The sequence below is a fragment of the Podarcis tiliguerta genome (genome assembly GCF_965153285.1).
Source record: "Podarcis tiliguerta genome assembly, chromosome: 8".
In the NCBI taxonomy this organism is placed as follows: Eukaryota; Metazoa; Chordata; class Lepidosauria; order Squamata; family Lacertidae; genus Podarcis; species Podarcis tiliguerta.
In genome coordinates, this window is record NC_139541.1 from 77,263,637 (window position 1) to 77,290,905 (window position 27,269).

Genomic DNA, 27,269 nt, shown 5'->3' on the forward strand with positions numbered 1-27,269 from the left:
AGAACAACTTAAGGTTTATGTACAGAGGTTGCAATTGGGTTGAACCACAGGTACTACAGGTTACACGGAAAGGGGGAGGATGTTGGGATATAGTTCCGTTCCAGCTTAATAGGATCAGGCATGACTGTTGTGTGTCACATGCCTGTTTACTTCCAGCACAGTCTGCTGGGAACTTCTGTTTGTATATTGCTTTTGCTATGCTGCTGTTTGCTTGGACACGAAGGGAAGCAGACATGTTTTTCCTTTGTTCCTGAACTATGCTGAATAAACGCCTGTAAATAATGCTTACACACGTCTTTGTCCACCACTTCCGTTGTGAAGATTTATTCACTCTGCTGATAAGAGCGTGCTCAGCTTCTGAACGTATCAGAGGCTCAAGTCGCTGATTGATGCTGTTCTGGGAACCAAAGTTCGCCTGGCTGCCTGCCAGTGGCTGGAGCCGGCTGGGGGCCTGCCAAATGCCCCCGTGTCCCCAGACACATCCCAACACCAAACACCCACTCACCCACCTGCAGCTCCCAACCGCCCTCTGAGCCTGCTGGACTGAGCCCAGTCCAATGAGGTAGGAGGCTGGCCCCATTTCCCTGTAGGAAGCTATCTCCCTTGATGGGATGTCAGAGAGAAGTGCTAGAGCAGGGGTTGGCAAAGTTTACCTTGCCTGGGTTGGTTCACTCCAGCAGAGATCCCTCCGTGGGCTGGACTGCATGCACGCTCATCTGTGCAGATGCAATTTCCGGCATCTACACATGCGCAGACGCAATTTCTGGTGTCTGTGCTGTCGGTATGCAGAGGGCTGGGAGGGCAGCTGGCTATCACCTGCTGGGCTGTCTCCTTCCAGCCATCCTGCTGCGAAGACCATCACCTCTGCTCCGACGCAAATCAGTGACCCAGGCTTTCTCAGCCAGGGCACACTATCAGCAGACTGAACTGAGCACACAGAATAGGTGCGAGGCTTGTGGAAGCATGCTACAACTACAGATTTATTAATCATAAATTAGGACAAAGAAACATGGCGTCTCTCTCTCTCTCATCATCTCAGAGAGAACAGATAAAAGCAAAAGCTATATACAACGGAAGTTCCCAGCAAGCTGTGCTGGAATGTAAACATACATGTGACATGCAACAATTCCACACATCTGCTCCTTAAGGTGGAATGGAAATGTCAACATGCCCATGCACATGCGCAGATGCAATTTCCGGCACCACGGAAGTGAGTCCTTGCTCTGCGCTGCGCCGGTTTAGTGCAGGGCACGGGGACTTGCCGAGTGGGCAGCTCAGTTTGGGGGCGGCTCGTGGGCCAGTTAGACGACCCCCGTGGGCTGCTTGTGGCCCATGGGCCTTAGGTTGCCTACCCCTGTGCTAGAGCTATGGTTCTGAAGTTGATGGATGCCAAAGAGAAATGAAGAGGTCATTCTAGTTCAGAACCTGCCGGGGGGAACCAGGCAGCAGATGAGCGACCCTCACAAGAGGAGAGACTTCTTCTCAAGAATAACAGACCCTCCAATTGTCCCTATTTTCCAGGCGTGTCCCAGATTTAGAGAAGATGTCCCGGTTTCTTATTTGTCTTCCTTAGGACATCCTTATTTTCATTGGGGAAATGTTGGTGTTATCTGACTCCTGAACTGTCTGAGGGCAATCCTGTATAAGGAAAGGATTTTTTTTTAGTGTTTAATGTTTTATTATGTTTTTATATATGTTGGAAACTGCCCAGAGTGGCTGGGGCAACCCAATAAGATGTGTGCAGTATAAATAGTAAAATTATCATTATGGAATGGGACATCCCTATTTTCATCAGAGAAATGTTGGAGAGTATGGAATGAGGTCTCTTTCTGGATCATGAGAACTGAATCGCAGCCATCCTTCTAAATTTTCATTTATCCAAACCTTGAAATGACCAAGCTATGTGTGCCAGAATGTATATATTAGGTGAAAGTGTACATTGAAAAGAATCGATCCATGAAAATCTCAGGAAACCATGCCTCATATTAGGAGAAATTGCTTGCAATAATTAGAACATCCTTCAAAACGGCCTACAAAAATGTGTCCAGTAGGAGAAAGATGCTGGTGGGTTTTAATGAGGATTTGCCCACTTCCTTTCTCCCCCCTCAGCATCAATTCTCTAGACATGTAAGGTGTGATTCCAAGGATTTCAGTCTGGCCTTTTCCAGGGAGAGGTTACCTCACATTTCTGTCTCAGTATCTGCAAGTTGTTCCCATCATGCAGCACGAAAGTCTCTCAGGAACCAAGGCTGGCTCCTGCGTTCAGAACAAGGACTAGGATTTCCAGAAGGATTAAGCCCTGAAGAGAAAATGTCCTGGTCCCGACAATCACTTGGCTGTAGCTGAAAGGAAGAAATTTGAAAGGGAAAGAGGCTTGAGGGCCCCTGAGAGGCCTCAGCAGTGGAGAGAAGGTTGCAGGATCCATCTGTTATCTCTTTATCTCTTCGTAGACAGACTGAGTTGTGGGCTGCAAGGCCTAAAGAGAAAATGGAGATGGCTCAGTTGGAAGCCACAAACATATTTTCATTTGCAAACGCCTTCATTCTGCATGAGGTAGGGCTCATCCATTCTCACCTTTGCACCACAATTCTAGGCACAGGGCTGGGCTTACCAGGTCCAGTAACAACAAACAACAAAGTTGCTATTTTTTCTTTTGCCTCACCAGTTTCCCCGCGAAAACTTGCTTCTAACCATCGAATTGGAGCAAACGGCGATGCACAGAGCCAAAGGTGGATGTGTATAAGCCAGTCACCCCCAAACTCGGCCCTCCAGATGTTTTGGGGCTACAACTCCCATCATCCCTAGCTAACAGGACCAGTGGTCAGGGATGATGGGAGTTGTAGTCCCAAAACATCTGGAGGGCCGAGTTTGGGGATGCCTGCTATAAGCCCTTTTACTGTGTCTCCTTTGCATGGAATCAGGACCATCTTAAGCATGGGGTGCAAAGGTTCGCCCGGTGCCCCCCCCCCAGGTTGCCCAGAGTTTTCGACCTTTTTTGGGGGGGACCCCAAAGTTGTTGACCTTTTTTAGGGTGGGCCAGCGAGGCACGCGTGGCAGAGCTGGCCTGGCCAGCCGCCTCAGCAACAACAGAGTAGCCGGTTGCGGCAGCAGAGCAAGGCCGGGGCCAGGCACCTGAAGGGGTGGGCAAGCAGAGCCCAGCGCAACAACAGTCGAGACTGAGGCGGCTGAGCGAAGCCAGGTGCCTCGTGTGAGCAGCGTGCGCTGGGTGGGCCTCTCAACGGCCCACCAATCCCAGGCGAGCAGGAGGGCAGAGCTGGCCAGCCGCCTCAGCGTCTCGTTCACCCGCAGCAGAAGAGCTGTGGTGCTCCAATGGGCTCTGCTCCACTCAGCACTGGCTGTTGGCTTTTCCCAATCCCCGGACTCCCAATCTCAGCCCCAGACTCTCAGCCTGGTGCCCCGAGAGGTGGCACCTGGGTGCCCCGCACCTAGCGCCTATGGGTAAGAAGGCCCTGCGTGTAATGCAAATAACTGGAAGCCCATGTAGATGCCGCTGCATTGAAGACGCATGATAGCTGCCAAGGGGCTCCTGCCAACAACAGATATTTGGAACATATTTGATATTTGAAGCGCAAGGAATTTCCACTCACTAGATATACATTGGCAGCCTCAGAGGAGCTTTTGGGCTCAATCTGCAACAAAGAGAAAAAGATGGCAAAGATCATTCATCGGTCACAAAATTGTAGAGTTGGAAGGGGCTGTTATAAGAATTTGAGGTCTCAAATATATAAATTAAATGCTCATAAATTTACAAGGCAAACACATAAGTGTTTAAACCACATGTCCGAAATAGTACAGGAGAGCAATCCTGGAACCATTCAGAGACTCTTCCAAATTGACTTCAAATATTTCTCTGCAAGGAGGAAGGAAATAGGAAAACCTCTCCATTTTTGCTTACCAGTCTTAAGGGTGTATTTGTGTATGAATAGGGTGAGCCTGTGACCTGGATTCAGGAATTAAGTATTTACCATCACAAAAGAATGGCCAGGCTGCCCAGGTAAAGCAATCAGTGACCATTGTCAGGTATCCTGATAGACAGGATTTCTGTTGTTGACCGCATGCTTTTGTGATGTATGTATGATGTTTTGGGGATGGTCTTGAGCTACAGGGTGGGCAATTTCAAAAGTCTATATAAGGGCTTGCACACCATGGTTCTGGGTTCCTCCTCCCTCCTGCATGTGGTGAGTGAGGACTCTGTTGCAACAGTTTAATAAGGCATACTAGCTGCTTTGCTTCTCAATATACTCTGGTTGGCCTCTGTTATTTTCTCCTACCGATAGAGAACCCACTTAAGGACTTTGTATGGGCTCTTGGATACCCCATAAGGGAAAAGGAGCAGGTTTTTTCTACATCAGGACCCTGAGGATAATCTGGTCCACCCCCCTGCAATGCAGGAAAATGCAGCTGTCCCATATGGGAATTGAACCTGCAACCTTGCCATTCTCAGCAGCAGCACCCTGATAACTGCGCTATCCAGGCAGGAATGCGCCGGCAGCTGCTGAATGGTCCAGTTCTTGTTAGTGCGAATTTCCAGTCGGGCGACTGTTTGTTGTTTCTGTTTGTTTATTGTTTCTTTAACTTACTGAATTTCATTGCACGCACCCCCCTCCCTGCTGCCTGAAAGGGTAAATTCAGATGAAATTGGGGAGGGGGGGATATGGGTTTGCATTTCTATGTCAACGGGCGCTCTGAAATAACTACATGCTTGAGGAGTATTTATCTCATGACAAATACCCACCTCGCGTTACTTACCTCAGGCTTTCTCTGTCCCGGTGGAAGAACATTCTCATATATTTGAGGGGTGGGTGTGGCCGCAGAGGTTGTGGTAGAAGTTTTGTCTTTCCTACGACGGACACCTGGAGGGGGGAAAGTCCAGGAATAAAGTCTTAACACGGAACTCCTTACTCTGGTGTAGACTCTACAGATTGGCCTGTGACAGCAGTGTAACATCAAGCAATCTTCAGCAAAATGATTCCCTTACTCAGTTTTCCGTATTCTTATGAGTCTTGCATATTGTAAACCACCCTGTGATCTTTGGATGAAGGGTGATAAAGAAGAAGATGAAGAAGAAGAAGAAGAAGAAGAAGAAGAAGAAGAAGAAGAAGAAGAAGAAGGCAATGCTATTTGAAAGAAGTACAGTGGTACCTCGCAAGACGAATGCCTCGGAAGACGAAAAACTCGCAAGACAAAAGAGTTTTTCGTTTTCTGAGTTGCTTCGCAAGACGGATTTCCCTATGGGCTTGCTTCGCAAGACGAAACATCTTGCGCCTTTTTATTTTAAACCGCCAATGCATTCCTATGGGAAACCGTCAATACACAGTGGTGCTTCGCAAGACGAAAAGACTCGTAGAACGAAAAAACTCGCAGAACGAATTAATTTCGTCTTGCAAGGCACTTGCGAGGTCAAACTAATGGAGAGGACATAGAAGTGTCTAGGATAATTTAGGAAATAGCTCTATCGACCACGATTGGCCAGAATAGCAGGGCAATAAGGCCTCTATACCTGGCGAAACTATCCAGCTATTCCACTAAGTTAAAAAGAAAAAGTTGAACTTTCTGAGTTCTGAAAACAACGCCCCCCCCAGTAACTGAATAAGCAATGCAAGAGGTGTGTTTGAATGAAATGCAGCTGGACACTGAGGTCCAGCTCCGAGGGCCTTCTGGCGGTTCCCTCACTGCAAGAAGTGAGGTTACAGGGAACCAGGCAGAGGGCCTTCTTGGTAGTGGCGCCCTCCCATCAGATGTCAAGGACATAAACAACTATCTGACTTTTAGAAGACATCTGAAGGCAGCCTTTTTTAATGTTTGATATTTTATCGCATTTTTAATATTCTGTTGAGAACCGCCCAGAGTGGCTGGGGAAACCCAGCCAGATGGGCAGTGTATAAATAATAAATAAAAATTATTAATAATTGATAATAATAATAACTCCACAGAGTTCAAGCAACCTGGGTTCCTCATCTGCTTCCTGCCCCATAGCAGGAAAAGCACCAAAAGAGTCTGGAAGGTTCCAGTGGTTTGGCCTGTTGCTAGATCATGCACTGGCTGAGGACCCCAGGAGCTCGGAAGGGTCTCTACTTAGGCTGAACCCAGCTGTGCTGCCACACCCCTCTAGTCTCTCAGGCAGCTGTTTCAGCAGTGTGTGGGTGCACTGTGGCTTTTCAATGGGAGCCAAGCTTGTCTGTGTGGCCCCAATGGTTGGTGTGTATGTGAGTGTGAGAGTGAGTAAGTGAGTGAGTGTGTTGTGTGTCTGTTGAGGCCATCAGCAGCTGAATGAAGAGGGACCCCTGAACTATGCATACCCTTCAACATTTGTCCAATGAAAATAGGGGCGTCCATTTCCATAATGGTAATTTTACTATTTATACCCCACCCATCTTACTGGGTTGCCCCAGACACTCTGGGCAGCTTCCAACATATATAAAATAATAATAATAAAACATTAAACATAAAAAACCCTTTCCTATTCAGGATTGCCTTCAGATGGCTCGGGGGGTCAGATAACTCTATACCCTCCAACATTTCTCTGATGAAAATAGGGACAAGCTAGTCCACATCCTCCAACATTTATCCAATTTATTTATTATTTATATGCTGCCCATTAAACTTTAAAAAAAACAAAACACCATCCCTATACAGGACTGCCTCTAAAAGTTGTATAGTTACTTATCTACTTGGCTCGGGGGTCGCATAACTCCACACCCTCCAATATTTCTCAGATGAAAATAGAGATGTCCTAAGGAAAAGCAGGGCATTCCGGGATCATATCAGAAACCGGGATGTCTTCTCTAAATCAGGGGCGTCCCTGGAAAATAGGGACACTTGGAGGGTCTGAACCATGGGGCCAGCTCTGGTTTTACTCACGGAGGAAGACGTAAGTCAGGGTTCCCATCAGCACCAGTATCACAGCCAGAGATCCGATAATGGTCCCAGCGAGGGCTCCAGGAGAACCGGAAGTAGGAGAAGCTAAGGCTAAGATGGGGAACACAAGCAGAGCTCCCAATCCTATTTAAAATAATTACCGTAATTTCTAATAATCCAATAATCTGCTGCTAATTAATAATAATAATAATAATAATAATAATAATAATAATAATAATAATTAATAATAATAATTATACTCTGGCCATCTTCAATAGCCACCAAAATCTGACGCCTGAGGCAGGTATTGTGCTTTCCCTAGCGCTAGACAAGGCAAACAACAAAATGCTTTCATGTGTTCCAGGAGAGAAATCAGGAAGTCAACATCAGACACGAGAAAGTCGAGAATCCCAGCAGCTCCTCCCTCCAGCCTTGCTGGCTCTTCTGTTCAGCTATAACATGGGTAGGCAAACTAAGGCATAGGGGCCAGATCTGGCCCAATCATGTTCTAAATCCATCCAGCTGACAGTCCGCAAATCAATGTGTTTTTACACGAGTAGAATGTGTCCTTTTATTTAAAATGAATCTCTGGGTTATTTGTGGAGCATAGGAATTTGTTCACCCCCCCAAAAAAAATATAGTCTGGCCCCCCACAAGGTTTGAGGGACAGTGGACCGGCCCCCTGCTGAAAAAGTTTGCTGACCCCTGAGCTATAACATTTCAGTTGGAACATTGAGTTAACAGGAAGCTAGACCTGAAAACTGAGATTATGATAAAGGAGAGAAAAAGGAAGGGAAAGAGACCTCCCCTTTGAGCAAAAGGCCCATTCTATGAAGTTGAAAAGAGAGCTTTCAGACTAGCTACTGCTGGGAAACTAAAAGCTGAAAAGAACCATCCCACAGCTGGAACCTAAAGGAAAACTTATTTTCCAGACCTTCATTATTTGCTTGTGATTAGTGAACTCAGCAGTTGTGCCTGGGCTTCTCTAGGGTGATAGATGTTCTGGGGTGCAAGTTCATTGGAGGATATAATAATCATAAATCTAGTCAGGAACTGAACAGAGGACCCAACTTTGGAGGGATAAAAGCAGGTTACGTCTAAAGGCATCAAGTTCACCTCTTAAAGATGGGAAAGGAAGCGAGACTCATACCTAAGACAGTTAGGTTTGCATTCCCCGTTTCGTGTACCACAGGTAAACCCATTGTCAGTGTATACATTCCCGAGTCATTTAGCCTTAAAAGTGAGATGCGAAGGGAGCAAAACGAGTCAACAGTCTCCCTCCCCGTGAAGGCAGGTCCATTTAGCCGATCGTCAAATGCTCTGGCATAGGTAAATATTCGATTTTTGTTTTCAAGTGTCCCTCGAAACCAGGTGCAGCCGTGGTATTGCTTCAGATCAACACTTCCTGGTGTTAAGGTGACACTCTGTCCTTCTCTCAGCACATTTGGGTCAACTGTGATGTGTATTTCGGTCTTGCCCTGGGCTTGAGTCAGCAGGAAACAAGAACTCAGGATGGAGGCTGTGTTGTGGAGAAGAAAACAAAAACACCTGTACTAGGCAAAAATATATACCGTATTTTTCGCTCTATAAGACACACCAGACCACAAGACGCACCTAGTTTTTGGAGGAGGAAAACAAGAAAAAAAATATTCTGAATCCCAGAAGCCAGAACAGCAAGAGGGATCGCTGCGCAATGAAAGCAGCGGTCCCTCTTGCTGTTCTGGCTTCTGTGATAGATGTGCAGCCTGCATTTGCTCCATAAGACACACACACATTTCCCCTAACTTTTTAGGAGGGAAAAGGTGAGTCTTATAGAGCAAAAAATATGGTATATATGCAGCTGCCAATAGTCATGAAATTTGATTCAGTTCACATGGAAATCAGTCTCTCAGATTTGCATGTCCCAAAACAGTACAATAATGAAAATAAAGACATCCTTCAAAATGTTGACTTTACTGAATTTTATGAAGTAGTTCCCCTACCAAGTTTACCCCCCCCCCTTGAATATTGTGGAGAAAATTCGCATAAATATGAAATATGTTCTTAGCGGAACATAATATACAAAAGTGCATTACATTAGAAGAAATTGCTTCCGAAAAGTGTGTGTTAGTCAAAACTGCACACAAAAGCATTGATTAGGAGAAATGCCCACTAATTTGCGGAACAATTTCAACGAGCGTTCAAAAGTAAAATCACAAATTGCTTCAAAATGCGGAGAACTGAGTTTGAGATTGGAAAAACGGGATAGGGAGAAAATCAAAACTGACCCCTACATGGAAGTATGTAAGTTCCATTAAACTAAACAGGGTTTTCTTCCGAGTAAACATGCATGGGAATACACTGTGCGTCTGTTTCTATGTTGCTTTTGTGTGTGTTCAACTGCATGCTTGCAAGCTTCCTTCTTTCTGCATTGGTCTACAATTTCAAAAGAAACCACTTGTTGTTGTTGTTGTTGTTGTTGTTGTTGAGGATCCATGGGCAGGGATGTTGTCAAATTGGTCTGCTCCCACCCCTTCTTCTCTCCTCTCTCTCTCTCTCTCTCTCTCTTTTTGCAAGTAAATTTTTATTAATATTGCTAATTTATACATAAGAACAAATACAAAATTTATACCATAACTTGCGCGTATCACATCAAATCAACAAATCAAAAATACAGCACAAAATTCTTTTAGGCTCCGCCGAGCCGTAGACTTCCTTCCACACTTTTGGTAAGTATCAGATAAATTTGTATTCACGTATTTTATCGTTTTAATCCTGTATCATTTACTGTTAGAGTTAATTCAGCCCTGCCAGTGTCGTCTGAAAATTAGTTCCAAGATAAGTCAAATATTTATTCCAATTGTTATGAAATTTCTGTTCGTCTTGATCCCTTAATCTTCCTGTTATTCTAGCGAGCTCGGCATAATTTATCAACTTAACCTGCCAATCAGGGTATCTTCCCTCCTCTCTCTTATACAAACCTGCTGCGGTTCCCTTTCAGCACCTTGCCAAATGCCTGGGCTTTCTCTGACGCCCCTGTTTGCCTCACCTGCTAGGCTCCGATGACCCTCCTGCCTCCTCCCCATTGTGGGACTTCACACGCTGGATGCTGCCGCCAGCAGGACCACCAGGATGCCTGGGATCCTCCGGCCGCTCCTGCTTCCAACTCAGCCGCCAGTGACCCCCAGGTTGCTCCCTGTGCTTGGCTGGACCCTTCACCCCAACGAGACAGGAGGCTGGGTGGGACAACTCTGCTTTCTTTGGGGCAGACGGCTCCCTTTCTGCCCAGAGAGGAGTGCAGAAGCTGTGGTTCTGCAAAGACGAATGGGGAAGGAAGGAAGGAAGGAAGGAAGGCTGCTGGGGAGAAACCACACTGTGTCAGGAGAGGAGAGGCTTTCTCACATTAGAGGAAGGGAAAATGACATTCAGATCCGGTGTGGGGTAACGTTTTCGGGCAGAGGGGTGCATTGCCTCACCGACAAGCTTCTGGGACACAGACGTCAGTGGGGGGTGTGTGTGGATGCAGTGAGAGGTTAAATTCTAGCAACACAAGGCCAGGGTAGCTTTCTTTCTTTCACAGCTGGATTGTACTAAACAGCTCAGAAGAAGAAGAAGAAGAATTTGGATTTGATATCCCGCCTTTCACTCCCTTTAAGGAGTCTCAAAGCTGCTAACATTCTCCTTTCCCTTCCTCCCCCACAACAAACACTCTGTGAGGTGAGGGGCTGAGAGACTTCGAAGAAGTGTGACTGGCCCAAGGTCACCCAGCAGCTGCATGTGGAGGAGCGGGGAAGCGAACCCGGTTCCCCAGGTTACGAGTCCACCGCTCTTAACCACTATACCACACTGGCTCAGAGGTTTCCTTACAGTCTCAAGGACCACCACAAACCCCTTATATCCCTGCCCAAGCATGGAGATATCCAAGGGAGTCTCTGTCTGTGGTCCACCAAAGCTCAGGTGCATAGCTTGCGACTGTAGGGCCATAAGCCCCCCCCCAACGGCCTTTCTGAGAAAGGAGAGGTCCGTCAGGAGAACAAGGCTGGCATTGATGGAACAGGCTCAAATGTTTATTATTCAAGGTTGTAAAGAGATAAGCAGACTCAGGAATGCACATTGCCGTGGTGTGGAGAGGCTGGTGGGGCCATTGCAGGAAGGGGGGGGGGCAAGCCCATGTAAGGACATAGGAAGTTGCTATAACTTTCGATTTCCCAGAAATCAGGTGGTTTTACAAGAAATCTGGTGGTATTGTACAGTGGTGCCTCGCAAGACGAAAAGAATCCGTTCCGCGAGTCTCTTTGTCTAGCGGTTTTTTCGTCTTGCGAAGCAACCCTATTAGCGGATTAGCGCTATTAGCTGTTTAGCGGCTATTAGCGGCTATTAAAGGCTTAAGGGATTAGCGTATTAGCTGCTAAAAGGCTATTAGCAGCTTAGTGCCTTAGAAAAAGGGGGTGGGGAGTGGAAAAAAACCGCAGGAACTTGCAAGACATTTTCGTCTTGCGAAGCAAGCCCATAGGAAATTCGTTTTGCGAAGCACCTCCAAAACGGAAAACCCTTTTGTCTAGCGGGTTTTCCGTCTTGCGAGGCATTCGTCTTGCGGGGCACCACTGTATTCTGCAAATGTATAAAAAGTGGGCACACCCTGACTGGGGGTGTGCAGATTGCGAGCTTATCGCGCTGTGCCTTTGTCCTGCATACGAATTTCAAATAAATCCTGTTGAATCCTGCAAGGTTGGTTGCCACTTCGTGTGAATCTGTGCTCCGGGGGCCCAATAGCAGATATGGAAAATGTCCAACACAACTACTAGAAGCCATAACTTTGGTGACCTGGGTCCGAGCCTGTGGAACTCCCTCCCACATGAGAGCAGACAGACATTCTTTTTACAGGTGGCTAGGCAGAGGGCCTTCTTGGTAGTGGCGCCTGCTCTGTGGAATGCCCTCCCACCAGATGTCAAGGAAATAAACAACCATCTGACTTTTAGAAGACATCTGAAGGCAGCCCTGTTTAGGGAAGTTTTTAATGTTTGATGTTTTATCAGGTTTTAATATTCTATTGGGAGCCACCCAGAGTGGCTGGGGAAACCCAGCCAGATGGGCGGGGTATAAATATTATTATTTATTATTATTACTCAACTGCAGGTGTATGACAAAGACATTCTCATTCCAGCAGTAGCATTCAGGGGTGTAGTGTGTGTGCATATAGTGTGAAAATATCATGGAAACATGGATTTTATTGGGGGGGGGGGATACTTGAAAATGTGAACATTTGTCAAAACTATTTGGAAAAATGTGTATATCACATTAAATTTATTATATTTACATATATATTTAAATATTTTATTTACATTAAAATGCAGGCGAATTTTCATGAGGAATTTTCCTTTTCTTTCTTCTCCCTCAGCATTAATCCTTTAGTCACACAAGATGCAATTCCCAGGATTTCTGCCTGGCCGTTCCAGGGAGAGTTTCCTTTGTGTCTCTGTCTCAGTATCTGCAAGTCTTTCCCAGTGTGAGAGTCCCTTGGGGACCAAGGCTGGTTCCTTTGTTCAGAACACGGACTAGGATTTCCAGAAGGACCTGCCCTGTATTTACTCAGCACCATCTGAAAGGAAGAGATCAGACCAGGAAAGAGGCTTGAGGGCCCAGGAGAGGCCTCAGCAGCGGAGAGGAAGTTGCTGGGTCCATGTCTTATCTCTTTATCTCTTCGTAGACAGAAGGGATTCTGGGCTGCAAGGTCTAAAGAGAAAATGGAGATGGTCAGGTGGAAGCCACAAAGTCAAATCCATCTTTGCTTTCATTTGTTTTCCTGGCCAGCGTAAGAATACATTTATTTACGTATTTATATTCTTGGAAGCAACACGGCTTGTAAGAAGAGATGGAAATCAGAGCAAGTGTCTTTAAAGCAAGTGGTTTATACTTCTAGGGAACTTGGGAATCCTCTGCCTGGAATTTGGATAATTCGGAATACAGTGGTACCTCAGGTTAAGTATTTAATTTGTTCCAGAGGTCTCTTCTTAACCTGAAACTGTTCTTGACCTGCTGCCACCGCGCTGCCGGAGCATGATTTCTGTTCTCATCATGAAGCAAAGTTCTTAACCCAAGGTACTATTCTGGGCTAGCGGACTGTGTAACCTGAAGTGTATGTAACCTGAAGCATATGTAACCTGAGGTACCACTGTACAGGGCATGCCACTGTGAATTCAATGTGAAGGCGGAATTTCAGGTCCAGTTCCCACAGGGCTTCTTTTGCAGTGTGAGCAGAGAAAAGCTTCACTTGCTGAAACACCCATTTCCAGCTGACTCTACAACCCTTCAGGAGACTTGCACACCTTTGCAGCTGGCCATCTAGGTGTACATACGTTTCTGTTCTGGAGGGAGAGATCCCTGCTTGAAATCTGGGAGAGCAGGTGCCATTCAATGTAGGCTTTACTGGGCTTGATAGACTAAAGGGGTGCCTTGGTATTCGGCCACTTTCTATGTTCTGTTGGGTAGGTACATGAGGAAGACAATTGCCCATAAGGCCCTAAAATGTACGAGGCCATCTTAAGGCCAGCTTTCTGAGTTGTGTCTGTAACCCTGGGTTAATTGTGAGAGCCGCTGGTCGGCTCTTGTTAATACTGTGTTACCTTGGTTCTCAAACTTAGTCCGTTCCAGAAGTCTGTTCCCAAACCAAAGCGTTCCAAAACCAAGACACGCTTTCCCCTAGTAAGTAATGCAAAATGGATTAAGATGTTCCAGACTTTTAAAAACAACCCCGTTAAACAGCAATTTAACAGGAATTTTACTATCTAATGAGACCATTGATCCATAAAATGAAAGCAATGAACAATGTACTGCAGTCACATCATCAATCAATCCATACCTGAACTGCGTTCCACAGTCACAAAAAGAAAACAAAAGAGCTGCAAAATCCAAAATGCAAAATAAATAGCAAAAACTAACAGATGTCAGCGTAACATTCAAAATGGAAGTGTGGCACTCAAATCAGAAGCACTCAAAACGGAGCACGTTCGGCTTCTGAAAAATGTTCGCAAACCAGAACACTTACTTCTGGGTTTGCAGTGTTTGGGTTCCAAGTTGCTTGAGTACCAAGGTGTCTGAGAACCAAGGGACCACTGTAACAGATATTTGGTCATATTTGGCATTTCCAAACATTCTGAAGCACAAAGGACTCACCTCATACGTGTTGGCGGCGCTGGAGGAATTTTCAGGATGAACCTGGGTCAACGACAAAAATATGTTGAAGGGAGCACCTCACTGTAGCCCTGATGCCCAGTTCCTGCAGTGAGTCAGTGCAGAATTCTGAGAATTCAAGTTCTATTAATATGGCCAGTTTCAAATGTGTGGCCAGCTGAACCTAGCCAGTTGCATTTTCTTAAGACCCACATTTAGGGGCACCTTGGCAGATGCTGAAACAGGGAGTGTTTTCTGAACACAGAAAGTTCTGTTTTTTGTTTTGTTTTTTAAACCCACTTTTCTTTCGCATCTTCGTGACTTAATTTGTCATTCCTTTCTGTGCTCTGCTGTTTAATATAGACTATAAATCCTCTGGATCGTGGAAATGGCACCCCTCATCTGCTCTCAAGGTCCGCTAAGTTAGCACTGATGCAAAAAATAAATGTTAAACAGCATGCAATAGCGGGAAAAGCTTGAGGGTGCCTCTTAACCCACAATACTGACTACTCTAAATAGGTCAAATCATGTTTATTCATAGAATGCCAACGTGATACAGAGAAAACATGCTCAACTCTACATCTTCCCAAAACCCAATTCTAAGATCATCTGAGCTCCTGTCTCAATTACCAAAAAGGGTTCTCCTTCCAATAACTTTCCTGCCATTCCATTCACATGGTTTGCTGCAAGAGAAAGGAAAAATTCCCCAGCTTGATGGGAAAGGAAGATTTTAAGGGCCGAAGATCAGTAGTGGGTGGAGCCAGATGTAAAAATGGGTGGAGCGAGAAATGCAAATTTCACCTTTGTGCAGTAGGCTAGTTTCTACACACCTCCCTCTCTACACCTTCATCCAGGCAAGGCTGAGACTTTAAAGACATATTCCAGTCAGGCAAAAACACTCAGGCAAGGTGTGAAGCCAGGTTGGTGGTGGACATGACCTGAGAAGGAGCGTGTGTTGTGGAAAGACTGAGCGACAGGTAAAGTGATATTTAACCCCCAGAACTCAGTTTTCCTACTCCTTGTCTACCAGGTAAATGCTTTAAAATTGAGAGGATTGGCTCCATTGTAAACCCATCGTAATACCGGGAATAAACAACAGCATAAGAAAACTAGTTTGATGGCAGCCCTCCTCGCAAGGTTATCATCTTTCTTCCAACAGAGCCTGGTTATAATCGACCCTCCGTTAGAAGGAAGAGGATTGGTTTGAGAAGATATTGAATTATTTGGGTAGGTTTGAACAATTAAAATGTTAAAAGTTAAATAAACCATGTGGAGGGAGGAGTGTTAAGGTATATAGAATTGTACATATGGCTGATTTGAATATGTTATTATTGATTATGTATACCCAATGCATCAGCTGCCTGGGGGTTTTCACTGTTTGTTTTCACTGTTTTGTTTCGGTTGTTGGTAAAAAAAACTAAAATAAAAAATAAAAAAAATAAAAATCAACCCTCCGTTAATGCTCCTGGCAGAGAACTGAAGTCTGCCAGAGTTCTTCACAGTTCAGGAGGAGAAGGAAAGATGAAATATTTCTACACCCGATACAAATTTCCAATCATAACACCCCCAAATGTGTTGGAGGTTAAACAGGTACATAAACAGGTTGATTGTGGGCAAGAGGGTTTTTTTTTTCAACTTATTGAATTTCCCCTGAAAAGAGGAAACCCAGATCAAAGAGGTGGGGGTGGAGATCGCATGACATTTAGATGCTGTTGGTGGGTGGTGGGCCCCATCTCACCCCAAACGACCATCTGGAGGCCCCCCTGAGTCACTCACCTGTCCAGATGGAGGAACGTTCTCATATATTTGAGGGGTGGATACAACCTGGGTGGAAGTTTTGCCATTTCGACGACAGACACCTGGAGGAGGGAGAAGTCTGGGAATAAACTCGTAATGTGGACCTCATATCCTACAACAGACCTTAGAAATCTACCCCCGAGAGCAGGGTAACATCAAGCAAACTGCAGCAAGACCATTTCTTGATGCTTTTAAAGAAGCATCTTGTCCTTAACAAGAAGGAGAACTGCAGTTTATTGATATTGATTGATTGCATCCTATCCCACCCTGTTCTTCAAGGAACTCAGGGTGGTCCACACAGTTCTGCTGCTCTGCATTTCGTCCTCACAACAACCCTGTGAGGAAGGTTAGGCTGAGAAGCAACAATTGGCCCAAGGTCCTTTGTGGCCAAGTGGGGATTCAAACCCTGGTCTCCAGGTTCCCAGGATGACACTCTAACCAGGACACCGTTTCTAACACCAATGTGGTGTAGTGGTTAAGAGCAGTGGACTTGTAATCCGGTGAACGGGGTTCATGTCTCCGCTCCTCCACATGCAGCTGCTGGGTGACCTTGGGCTAGTCACACTTCTCTGAAGTCTCTCAGCCCCACTCACCTCACAGAGTGTTTGTTGTGGGGGAGGAAGGGAAAAGGAGATTGTTAGCCGCTTTGAGACTCCTTTGGGTAGTGATAAAGCGGGATATCAAATCCAAACTCTTCTTACACAGGCACACATGCTAGTCTCCCAACAGCTTACAGCCTAAAGGAGGTGACTCATTTAAATGTCAGTGTACTATGTCAACCATTCGGGGTTCCTTTTCCAGTCAGCAGAGTCACCCAGAAAGTCTTCTCAGTTCAGCTCATTATTGCAGAATTAAAATTGCATCTTATGAAACTATTGGTCTAAGGGAAATAAAGTAAAACTATATACAGCGAATCATTCCTCCTCTCCTCTCTTCCCTTGAGTATGTGAGCTGGGGCCATTGGTGTAGTAGGAGATTAGCAGCCCAACTTAACAATGCATATTCTTGCTAGTTAGCATGGGAAGGGGTTAAGACCACAGAGCTGTATTGCTGATAGGCAGACCATAGAGATGTACTTGGGAGAGAGGGCTCTGTGTGATTTCATTTCCCCACCTCTCCACCCCTCTTCCTTCAACCAGCAATGAGGGCTCCACTTGCTCCAGCTCGTACACATGTCTGAGGCTGTTTTTACTGTAAATATAAGCACCATATTTTTTGCCCTATAGGACACACTTTTCCCCCTCCAAAAATGAAGGGGAAATCTGGGTGTGTCCTATGGGGCGAATGCAGGCTTTCGCTGAAGCTTGGAGAGCGAGAGGGGTCGGTGCGCACCGACCCCTATTGCTCTCCAGGCTTCAGGAACACATCCGCAGCCCACGCAACCCTGCGGGAGGTCACGCAGGGCTATCTAGGCTGCGGACAGCAGCCTGCTTCCCGGAGCGCCAGGAGCCCTGAAAGCAGAGCGCCCGGCGCTTCGGGAACACATCCGCAGCCTAGGCAGCCCTGCAGGAGATAGCAGCCTGTCGCCCGGTGCGAGGAGCGCCCTGAAGCACAGCGCCCCGTCCGCCGGACAGACATCCGCAGCGTGTTGGAGCCCTGCAGGAGTTCCCCGCAGGGCTCCCTGCGCTGCGGATAGCAGCTTGCCGCCCTGCGCGAGGGGCACCCTGAAGCAGAGCACCCCGCCCACTGGACAAACATTGGCCAGCCCCACAAGCTTGGGGGAGAGCAAGGAGGCACAGCGCCGCCATCCCACTGTTCCTCGACCTGGTTCGGTTTCCCCGACCTGGTTTTGGGGGGGAAATAAAGGAAATAATTTTTTCCTTTATTCCCCCCCCAAAAAAAACTAGGTGCGTCCTATGGGACGGAGCGTCCTATGGGATGAAAAATACGGTATTTTACCTGCATGGTTTGTTTACTGCTGCTGTTGCAGAGAACCAATGCATGACTATAAGTAAGTAAATCATATTTTAAACTTACTTCCCAGTCTGTTGCCTGATTCTTTGTCAAGAAAGGGGGACACAGCTTACGTTGTAGCTGGGCTTTATCCAAAGAAGGCTTCATAATTCTTATGATTTAATTTTTAATTTAATTTAAACTCTGTTTAATTTAATTTAAACTCTGTTCAACTTGTGCAAGTGGGTGCCTGGAGGTAAGGTAAAGGTAAAGAGACCCCTGACCATTAGGTCCAATGGCGGACGACTCTGGGGTTGCGGCACTCATCTCGCTTTATTGGCCGAGGGAGCCGGCGTACAGCTTCTGGGTCATGGGGCCAGCATGACTAAGCCGCTTCTGGTGAACCAGAGCAGTGCACGGAAATGCCGTTTACCTTCCCACTGGAGAGGTACCTATTTATCTACCTGCACTTTGATGTGCTTTTGAACTGCTAGGTTGGCAGGAGCTGGGACCGAGCAACTGGAACTCACCCCGTTGCGGGGATTTGAGCTGCTATCCTTCTGATCGGCAAGCCCTAGGCTCTGTGGTTTAACCCACAGCGCCACCCGTGTCCCTGCCTGGAGGTATAAATTGCAATTAATATATCCTCTCCTAACTAGTAAAACTCATCCCCCAGTTGATAGCACCATGTTGAGAGCACCCTGCAGTCGACGGCCAGCTCTGGTTTTACTCACGGAGAAAGACGTAAGTCAGTGTTCCCACTAGCACCAATATCACAGCCAGGGACCCGATAACAGTCCCAGCGAGGGCTCCAGCAGAACCAGAAGAAGAAGAAGAATCTGAAGAGCAAAGGACTTTTTTTCATGATTTTGCATTAAGGGTTGACCATAATCTAGCCTCTCATCTCTCCCTCTAAAAGCACTAAAGGAAGGAAGGTCAATATTTTAGAATTATCCAGCTTTGGGGGCAGAGAGGCAGCAGCATAGAATGTCCAGAAATGAGTGCAACTCTTCCTGGCTCACATAAGATTGGCTAGAAAATAAGTCAAGGTCTTGCTCTCCAAAAGGTGAGAAATAGTTCTTCCTCAAACTCAGTGCCCAGTCTAGTGATTTTCTCTCTCTCTCTCTCTCTCTCTCTCTCTCTCTCTTTCTTTCTTTCTTTCTTTCGGAAGGTTTTTTATTAAAGATTTTCTTGGTTTATGAAAGAACATGCATTGTCTCTTTTTTCACGTTGTAGAGTCTTTTTTATCACCTGATGTGAGACATTGGTGCTGCATAAAACCCAACATACACCCTATTACCATTGGTACTATTGGTTTATGAAAGAACATGCGTTGTCACTTTTTTCATGTTGCTGAGTCTTTTTTGGTGCTGCATAAAACCCAACACACACCCTAAGTATTACCACTGAACCCCCTCTCCCCCCTTCTTCTACCCCAGTCTAGCGATATTCTTTGATCCTTCCAGCTCCCCCAAGCTCTTTTCCCACACTCAGCTATGTGGGCCGCATAACAAGCTATAGGCCCTTTGAGCATTGAAAACAGCTGTCCCATACGCGCCAACATTTCTCTGATGAAACACCATAATCTACCTCCACACAAAAAGCGATAGGGAGTTAGAAGCCACTAGCATGGAGAGCAGAGTCAGGAGGAAAGGTGTTCTTTGCTGATTAGTAGATTACTCACGTGCCAAAGTTATCTTACTGGGGTTGCTTATAGCAGTACTGACAGGGTTGACTGCCTGACACCTATAGATCCCTTCGTCCTCTTTGGTGATGCCAGTTAGCCTGAGGGTTCGGTTCCGGTCAGAAAGCCCAGTCTTAGATGGGATAGGATTACGACCCTTGAACCAAAGGATGGAGATGTCAAGGCGGTCAGAGGTGTTGCAGTGTAAGGTGACAATTGTGTTCTCTGTCGCTAAGGATTCTGTCGGCTGCAGAACTGGGTTGGAGAGGATTTCTGCAGATGAAACAGAAAGACAGTCATCATTTGTGGGTCCTCATGGTCACTGAATCTGGTTAAGGTCTCTTCAATTGTAACTACTAAAGAAGGCCACTTTGAGGCTGCTACTCAGTATAGCGGGGGATCATGGCGTAGCCTCGCCTCCAACAAGTTGCAACGAAAAACCGGGATGTTTCCCTCCAGGGCTGTACATCTGCACGAGTCACGTGATCGCAGCCCTGAAGAAGAGCTTTTACAGGGCGAGTTTGCAGTGCAAAATCATCCAGGATCATAGCATTCAAAATGGCAGCCGTTCTCTGGGGGGGGGGGGGGAGACCAGAATGTCCCAGTTTTACCGGGACGGTTGAGGGGTATGCAGTACATTCCCATTGATGAATATCTTAAACGGATCCTGCAACTTCTAAAGTAGCATCCTGTTATTTTCGACACATAATTTTGACCTCTTTCAGAGAGGCCATCAAAGAAAGCTACTTTGAGCCACTAGCATGTGTTAGTGCGTATTAATTGGTTTAAAAATGCTTTTAAATGAATATAACTCCCCTCCCCACCAAAAAACCCTCAAACATTTCCCCATTTGAACAGCTAAAAAGGCAGTTGCAAGACTAGCGTATTCTGGTATAGTTTTCTAATGAAAAAACGTATAACTTTGTAGGGCCTCATTCTTGGGGCAGAGGAATTGTGTTTAGGACAAATTCACGAGCCGCATCCCACCCTCCCTAAGGGGGAAGGCACAGAACTCTCCACCTCAGAGCTCAGCAGAGGAGATAGATTTGGGTGCATAAGAAGTAAGAATGACTGGAGAGCAAGTTCATCATACCTGAAACAGTGATGTTTGTAGCCCCTGTGCTGGTAACCTCACGCTCTTCTATTTTAAATGAATAGGTTCCAGAGTCATCTGGCTTTAAATCTGTGATGTTAAGGGAGCAATCTCGCTTCACAGTTTCCCTGCCAGTGTATGCAGGTCCATCTTCCTGACGACTAAGAAACAATTGGAAAAATCCAATAATAATAATGTTTCTTTCTTCAGCTGCCCTTCGGTACCATTTGCAGATACGAGGATTCTTTAGAGCAAGACCTTCTGGTGTTAAGGTGACACTATCTCCTTCTTTCAGCAGTTCAGGAACAACTCTGATACTTATTCCAGTTGTCTCCTGGGCTCGAGTCAACAGGAAGCAGGAACTCAGGACGGAGGCTGCAGTGTGGAGAAGAAAACGAAAGACATGTTCTGCTAAAGAAGAACAAAAAAGGCATCTAACCTCTGCTGAAATGTCACAGCACACTCTAAATATCCCAGTTAATAACAGTGATTCCCCCCAAGAGCTTCCTGCAAACACTATGTGTAGCCCTTACTTTATTGAGCAAGCAAGAAGGCAGTTCCTTTCCTGGCAGCTCAGGCTCAGCCTTCTTCTGGGGCAGGCCTGAAGAAAGGGGAAGCGCTCTTGCATTTCCCCTTCCAGGACCCTCCCATGTTTCTAGCTAAGCAAACATTAACATAAAGGGGTCCAGGGAAGGAGGTCTGGGCATCTGTCTGTGTTTACCTCCTTCAGGGACTCAGGATGATTCCTTTCTTTTCTTTCTTTTCTTTATAATTTTTCATTTTTAACAAATGAACAGAATAATCTGACTTATAAATCCTTTATGTACTTTTGCCATACCACAAATACACATGCCAGCCAAATATATTATCATGGCATTCCAAGTCTTTAATATGCGGATTCTTCAGTGACAACCATTCCTTCAACCAGCACAGACAGGAAGCTTCATAATATAATCTCATATCCGACAGGGAAAAACCTCTTCTCTCTTTCTCATCTATCAATATTTTGTATTTTATTATTGATTTCCCCCCTTGCCAGATATATTTCAAAATATCTTTTTGCCATTTATTGAAACAATCTGTCTTGCCGATCACCGGTATTGATTGAAACAATTTTTTTAAAAAAATCTCCCCCAGGGTTCCAGCCTGCCCCTTTAGTACTACCTCTCTACCTACCTAGAGGGTCTGTATGTAACTCCATCTGCAGTCTTTCAGAACTCTTACCAGAAACCCCTGTGGAAATGGGGCCCTGATTCTGCGTCCAAGTAGGTAGGAAACAGAGAGATAAGTGGTGCAGCCTTAGTGGGACTTGTCAATTTTGCATTTCAATGCAAGTTTAAGTACATATTTAAAATGCATTTTCTTGCAAATTAACACAATGGTCTAGTTTGAATTCCTGAGAAGGACACCACAACAACATTTGGAGGAGCGTGAAATCTGGCAGTGAGTGAGGTTTAGACCTCTGCATTAGTCTGAGAGGTGCAGATCTATATTAGAACTAAAAGACCAAATTCCTCCAGCATCCTCATCCTACCCCCAAGCTCAGCTGCATGTAACTCCGCCTGCTTCCTTCCAGCGCTCTTACCAGCAACCCCTTTGGAAATGGGGTCCGGATTCTGCATCCTAGAAGGTTGGAAACTGAGGGTGCAACAGGGTGGTCCCTAGCATATAAAGACATGTTTTAAAAGTTATTTTCATTCAAAACAACACCTTCCTCTAATTTGAATTCTTGAGAACTGCACCACAACATTTGGAGAAGTATGAAATCGGGTGCAGAGTTAGGTTTCGACATCTGCATTAGTGGGAGAGATACTGTTGTTTAGTCGTTTTCATGCCCGACTCTTCGTGACCCCATGGACCAGAGCATGCCAGGCACTCCTGTCTTCCACTGCCTCCCGCAGTTTGGTCAAACTCATGCTGGTAGGTTCGAGAACACTGTGCAACCACCTCGTCCTCTGTTGTCCCCTTCTCCTTGTGCCCTCCATCTTTCCCAACATCAGGGTCTTTTCCTGGGTGTCTTCTCTTCTCTTAAGGGGATGGCCAAAGTATTGGAGCCTCAGCTTCACGATCTGTTCTTCCAGTGAGCACTCAGGCTGGGAGAGATACAGATCTGTGCTAAAAGACCAAATTCCTCCAGCATCCTCAACTCCCCCCAAATAAGTCCTCCCCATTGCAGGGTGCTGAGCTCTCACCTGCTAAGGGCAGCATCTTCCAGGAGACCTTCCAGCCATGGGTTCTGCATGGCCTGTCCATCTTGTGGGTGCACTTCCTGGAGAATCGATCTGGCTCTCTGTCCCTTGACAGCTCGTGCTCTGGGGGGTCTTTCTCTGCTCCTTGCCTAGTATCTGGTTCCAGCACCACTGTTGGCTCCGAGTGAGTCTCCGATCAGAGAAACAGGAACTTGGCTGCTGAACTTTCAGCACTGGGTTTTCCCCCCAAGGGTTGGAAATCATCCAAACAAAGCTCTTTCATTAACTTCCTCCTATCCCCTTACTAGACAAGCCAATCCCTGAACTATTTGCTCTAATACAACTCAGCAGCACCCGCCTCAAAAAACGACAGCAAAGATGTAGTCCGGGTTGCAAGAGTACAAAGAGCGAGACTGAAACCGAGAGTTGGGACATTTAGGGTTCATTACAAAAAAGGTCTAAAGCGGAAGTCTCCAACCAGTCCAGAATTGTGATCTGCTGTAGACTCCCAGCCAGGAACTTGCCAACTGCTTCTGATTTTTCAATTTAAATCTGTGATTACTAGTGCTAGGATTTCACCATAAATCACATGCTGAGATGCTGGCAGACTATTATATCCCAGTGGAAGTGAGCCAAATGTTCTTGCTGCAACCTTTATACACTTATAGTGACACAAATCTCTTTCCAGCATTTTTCCTCGTCTGCCAAGACTTGTGGTTGATGTGGAGCGAGAGAGAAGGTCACTACCACCATTTAGACTGGTGTTTTGGTACCAAAATAAGGCCTTTCCATCTCTTTCACCGGGACGCGGGTGGCGCTGTGGGTTAAAGCCTCAGTGCCTAGGGCTTGCCGATCGAAAGGTCGGCAGTTCGAATCCCTGCGGCGGGGTGCGCTCCCACTGTTCGGTCCCAGCGCCTGCCAACCTAGCAGTTCGAAAGCACCCCTGGGTGCAAGTAGATAAATAGGGACCGCTTACTAGCGGGAAGGTAAACGGCGTTTCCGTGTGCGACTCTGGCTCGCCAGAGCAGCTTCGTCACGCTGGCCACGTGACCCAGAAGTGTCTTCGGACAGCGCTGGCCCTTGGCCTCTTTGAGTGAGATGGGCGCACAACCCTAGAGTCTGTCAAGACTGGCCCGTACGGGCAGGGGTACCTTTACCTTTTATCTCTTTCACCACCTCCTTTTTCTCTCTGTCTCCCATTGCTCTGCTCCTCCTTAGAGAGTTCCTGTGTCTCTTGCATGTGCACACCCCCTGGGTACAATTTGGATGTCCTCTCAAATGACTAAAATGGACCAGCTACTCATTGGGTCTTTCTTCCCCATTTCCACACATGTGTGATGTAGAGATCCTCTAGACCAGGGCGGTCCAACTTTTCATAGCAAGTGAGCCGCAAGAAGACATTGGCAAGGAACCCACAGTTTGAACACTGCCTTGTCACATGGGGAAGAGGGTTGGAGCAAAGTGACGCTAAGAAGAAGAAGAAGAGTTTGGATTTGATATCCCGCTTTATCACTACCCAAAGGAGTCTCAAAGCGGCTAACATTCTCCTTTCCCTTCCTCCCCCACAACAAACACTCTGTGAGGGGAGTGGGGCTGAGAGACTTCAGAGAAGTGTGACTAGCCCAAGGTCACCCAGCAGCTGCATGTGGAGGAGCAGGGAAGCGAACCCGGTTCCCCAGATTATGAATCTACTGCTCTTAACCACTACACCACACTGGCTAACATTTGATGGCCCTTCTCAGCCCTTACACTGCCTTCCTAATGCTGCCCAAGCGAGGTGCCGGTCTTTGGGTGTGGGATGTGATCCATGAGAGGCAGTCAAGCACAGCATTCCTTGTAATGCTAGAGAAGACATGCGAAGGAATGTTTGGTCCAGCCAGTCGAAACTTCCTGTTCCTCCTGGTTGGAGCATCCTTCCTTTTGCATGTGATAGAAGGTGGGTGTGACCTAACCTGTCCAGGTAACAAAAGGACGAGTCACACAGCACACCTCTCTCTTTTTGACCAGCTTTTAGCTAGAACTGCTCTGCTAGCTCTTAGCTACCAGAAGCACTGGGATTATTCCCCCATATGGGGTAGATCCACAAGTACATACAGTCATACCTCTTGTTATGTTAGGTTCAAGTTATGTTCTTTCAGGATATGTACCTCGGCAGCCTGGAAGTAACGGAATGGGTTACTTCCTGGTTTCACCGCTCGTGCATGTGCAGACACTCAAAATGATGTCACACCATGCACAGAAGCGGTGAATCGCAACCCACACATGCGCAGACGCGGGTTGCATTCTGCTCAGGTTGCGAACGGGGCTCCGGAATGGATCCCGTTCGCAACCAGAGGTACCACTGTATTTGTAACTAAGTCTGCCTTCAGGAATCCAACTGTGAACTGATGTGAGTAAACTTCTTTTATTGATTTGGAATAAGATTGCTGTGTCTTTATTCTTTTTAGAGGGATTTAAGGGAACTTACCAGGAACATACAATTCAATCTAAGACAGATTGAATTGTATAATAACGAGAGGCTCACACGAGCCTGCAACCAGCTATCTGCTGTGCATGAAAAGGGGAATGTAACTCTGCTACATAAAGGAACTTGCTAGTGCAAGTTAGGAAGGATATCAATAAACAATATATCCTCTTCTGCCACTCTGAACATTCCCACATTGGGAAGGAGGCACGAGGCTCTGGCAGGGTCCTGGCATCCTTCCACCTCTCTCTCTCTCTCTCTTTCTCTCTCTCTCTCTCAAACATTTTTTTTTATTCATTTTCACTTTTAACATTCATCATCATACATAAATCACAATCATTTTACAAATAGGATTCTCAGAATCCCCAAACTTCCCTCCATGCTTTTCCCAGATATTCTTTTCAAACTGCTTCGTATCATATTCTTCATATTTACCTAAAACTCAAATTTTTATCATGGTTTTCTCTTCAGTGTTTTCAAAATCCTGCTAATACTTTCAATTGTTTACAGTGTGCTTTCAAGTAACTTTTTTAAAAAATCCCCATTCTTTGTTAAATTTATTGTCTTCTTGATCTCTGATTTTCCCGTCATTTTGGCCAATTTGGCATCGTCCATCATCTTTATCACCCTTCTTCTTTTGTAGGTAGATTGTCCTCTTTCTACCTTAGGGCAAGCAGCATCCGTGAAGCTATTATAGTATACATAAACAGTCTCTTCTGATCCTGGTATTTCTGGACCTAAAATTCCTAGTAAGAAAGCTTCAGGTTTTTTTATGTGAGCATTTGTCAAAACTATTTGGAAAAATGTGTCTATCACATTAAATTTATTATATTTACATGTAAAATATATTATATTTACATTAAAATGCAGGCGAATTTTCATGAGGAATTTCCCTTATCTTTCTTCCCCCCTCAGCATTAATCCTTTAGTCACACAAGATGCAATTCCAAGGATTTGCAATGGATGCAAACTACAAGAAAGAAGATTCCACCTAAACATTAGGAAGAACTTCCTGACAGTAAGAGCTGTTCGACAGTGGAATTTGCTGCCAAGGAGTGTGGTGGAGTCTCCTTCTTTGGAGGTCTTTAAGCAGAGGCTTGACAACCATATGTCAGGAGTGCTCTGATGGTGTTTCCTGCTTGGCAGGGGGTTGGACTCGATGGCCCTTGTGGTCTCTTCCAACTCTATGATTCTATTCTATGATTCTATGATTTCTGTCTGGCCGTTCCAGGGAGAGTCTCCTTTGTGTCTCTCAGTATCTGCAAGTCTTTCCCAGTGTGAGAGTCCCTTGGGGACCAAGGCTGGTTCCTTTGTTCAGAACAAGGACTAGGATTTCCAGAAGGACCTGCCCTGTATTTACTCAGCACCATCTGAAAGGAAGAGATCAGACCAGGAAAGAGGCTTGAGGGCCCAGGAGAGGCCTCAGCAGCGGAGAGGAAGTTGCTGGGTCCATGTCTTATCTCTTTATCTCTTCGTAGACAGAAGGGATTCTGGGCTGCAAGGTCTAAAGAGAAAATGGAGATGGTCAGGTGGAAGCCACAGAGTCAGATCCATCTTTGCTTTCATTTGTTTTCCTGGCCAGCGTAAGAATACATTTATTTACGTATTTATATTCTTGGAAGCAGCATGGCTTGTAAGAAGAGAAGGAAATCAGAGCAAGTGTCTTTAAAGCACGTGGTTTATACTTTTAGGGAACTTGGGAATCCTCTGCCTGGAATTTGGATATTTGGAATACAGTGGTACCTCAGGTTAAGTATTTAATTTGTTCCAGAGGTCTGCCGCGCCACCGGAGCATGATTTCTGTTCTCATCCTGAAGCAAAGTTCTTAACCTGAAGCACTATTTCTGGGTTAGCGGAGTCTGTAACCTGAAGCATATGTAACCTGAAGTATAGGTAACCTGAGGTACCACTGTACAGGGCATGCCACTGTGAATTCAATGCGAAGGAGGAATTTCAGGTCCAGTTCCCACAGGGCTTCTTTTGCAGTGTAAGCAGAGAAAAGCTTCACTTGCTGAAACATCCATTTCCAGCTGACTCTACAACCCTTCAGGAGACCTGCACACCTTCAATGTAGGCTTTACTCGGCTTGATAGACTAAAGGGGTGACTTGGTATTCGGCCA

At 45.9% G+C, this 27,269-nt stretch overlaps 4 protein-coding genes across 7 annotated transcripts in view; all 4 read right to left on the reverse strand.

The window, feature by feature from the left end:
• The window catches only part of LOC310684721 (uncharacterized protein), a 59,767-nt gene that overhangs the window by 22,996 nt on the left and 9,502 nt on the right, over positions 1–27,269 (reverse strand). The window contains exon 1 of one of the 2 annotated variants that reach the window (XM_083456208.1): positions 22,688–23,049. The exons of the other annotated variant lie outside the window; for it this stretch is intronic. Within the exon in view, the coding sequence (XP_083312334.1) occupies positions 22,688–22,748 (61 nt within the window). The 5' untranslated portion in view covers positions 22,749–23,049. Of the gene's footprint in view, positions 1–22,687; positions 23,050–27,269 lie in introns of those variants that run through there. 2 annotated transcript variants of the gene reach the window in all.
• LOC310682816 (uncharacterized protein) lies at positions 1,964–10,198 on the reverse strand. 3 transcript variants are annotated; one of them, XM_083452002.1, is made up of 6 exons: positions 9,908–10,198; positions 8,030–8,398; positions 6,883–6,990; positions 4,771–4,874; positions 3,609–3,650; positions 1,964–2,476 (listed from the first exon to the last, which is right to left on the reverse strand). In XM_083452002.1, the coding sequence occupies exons 1-6, from the start codon at positions 9,942–9,944 to the stop codon at positions 2,429–2,431; spliced, it is 708 nt and encodes a 235-aa protein (XP_083308128.1). In that variant the 5' UTR covers positions 9,945–10,198; the 3' UTR covers positions 1,964–2,428. The 3 variants fall into 3 exon arrangements, with proteins under 3 accessions (XP_083308128.1, XP_083308127.1, XP_083308129.1); XM_083452001.1 differs by having other exon boundaries at positions 6,883–7,023; XM_083452003.1 differs by lacking the exon at positions 8,030–8,398.
• LOC310683493 (cell adhesion molecule CEACAM1-like) lies at positions 13,852–22,117 on the reverse strand (the record flags this gene model as incomplete). Its single annotated transcript, XM_083453427.1, has 5 exons — positions 13,852–14,073; positions 15,805–15,887; positions 18,453–18,572; positions 19,403–19,675; positions 22,081–22,117. The coding sequence occupies 5 exons, from the start codon at positions 22,115–22,117 to the stop codon at positions 13,900–13,902; spliced, it is 687 nt and encodes a 228-aa protein (XP_083309553.1). The 3' UTR covers positions 13,852–13,899.
• The window catches only part of LOC310684551 (cell adhesion molecule CEACAM16-like), a 36,747-nt gene continuing 35,882 nt past the window's right edge, over positions 26,405–27,269 (reverse strand). The window contains exon 7 of the mRNA XM_083455873.1: positions 26,405–26,652. Coding sequence (XP_083311999.1) covers positions 26,605–26,652 — 48 coding nt within the window. The 3' untranslated portion in view covers positions 26,405–26,604. The remainder of the gene's footprint in view (positions 26,653–27,269) is intronic.

Coding starts and splice junctions, on each gene's coding strand:
- LOC310682816 (XM_083452001.1), bottom strand. CDS start 9,944: ATGGGGAGGAGGCAGGAGGGTCATCGGAGCCTAGCAG. Junction 4,875..6,882: donor CCTGACTTACGTCTTCCTCC/GTGAGTAAAACC, acceptor TCCCCCCTCCAG/GTGTCCGTCGTAGGAAAGAC. Junction 3,651..4,770: donor CGGGACAGAGAAAGCCTGAG/GTAAGTAACGCG, acceptor TCTTTGTTGCAG/ATTGAGCCCAAAAGCTCCTC.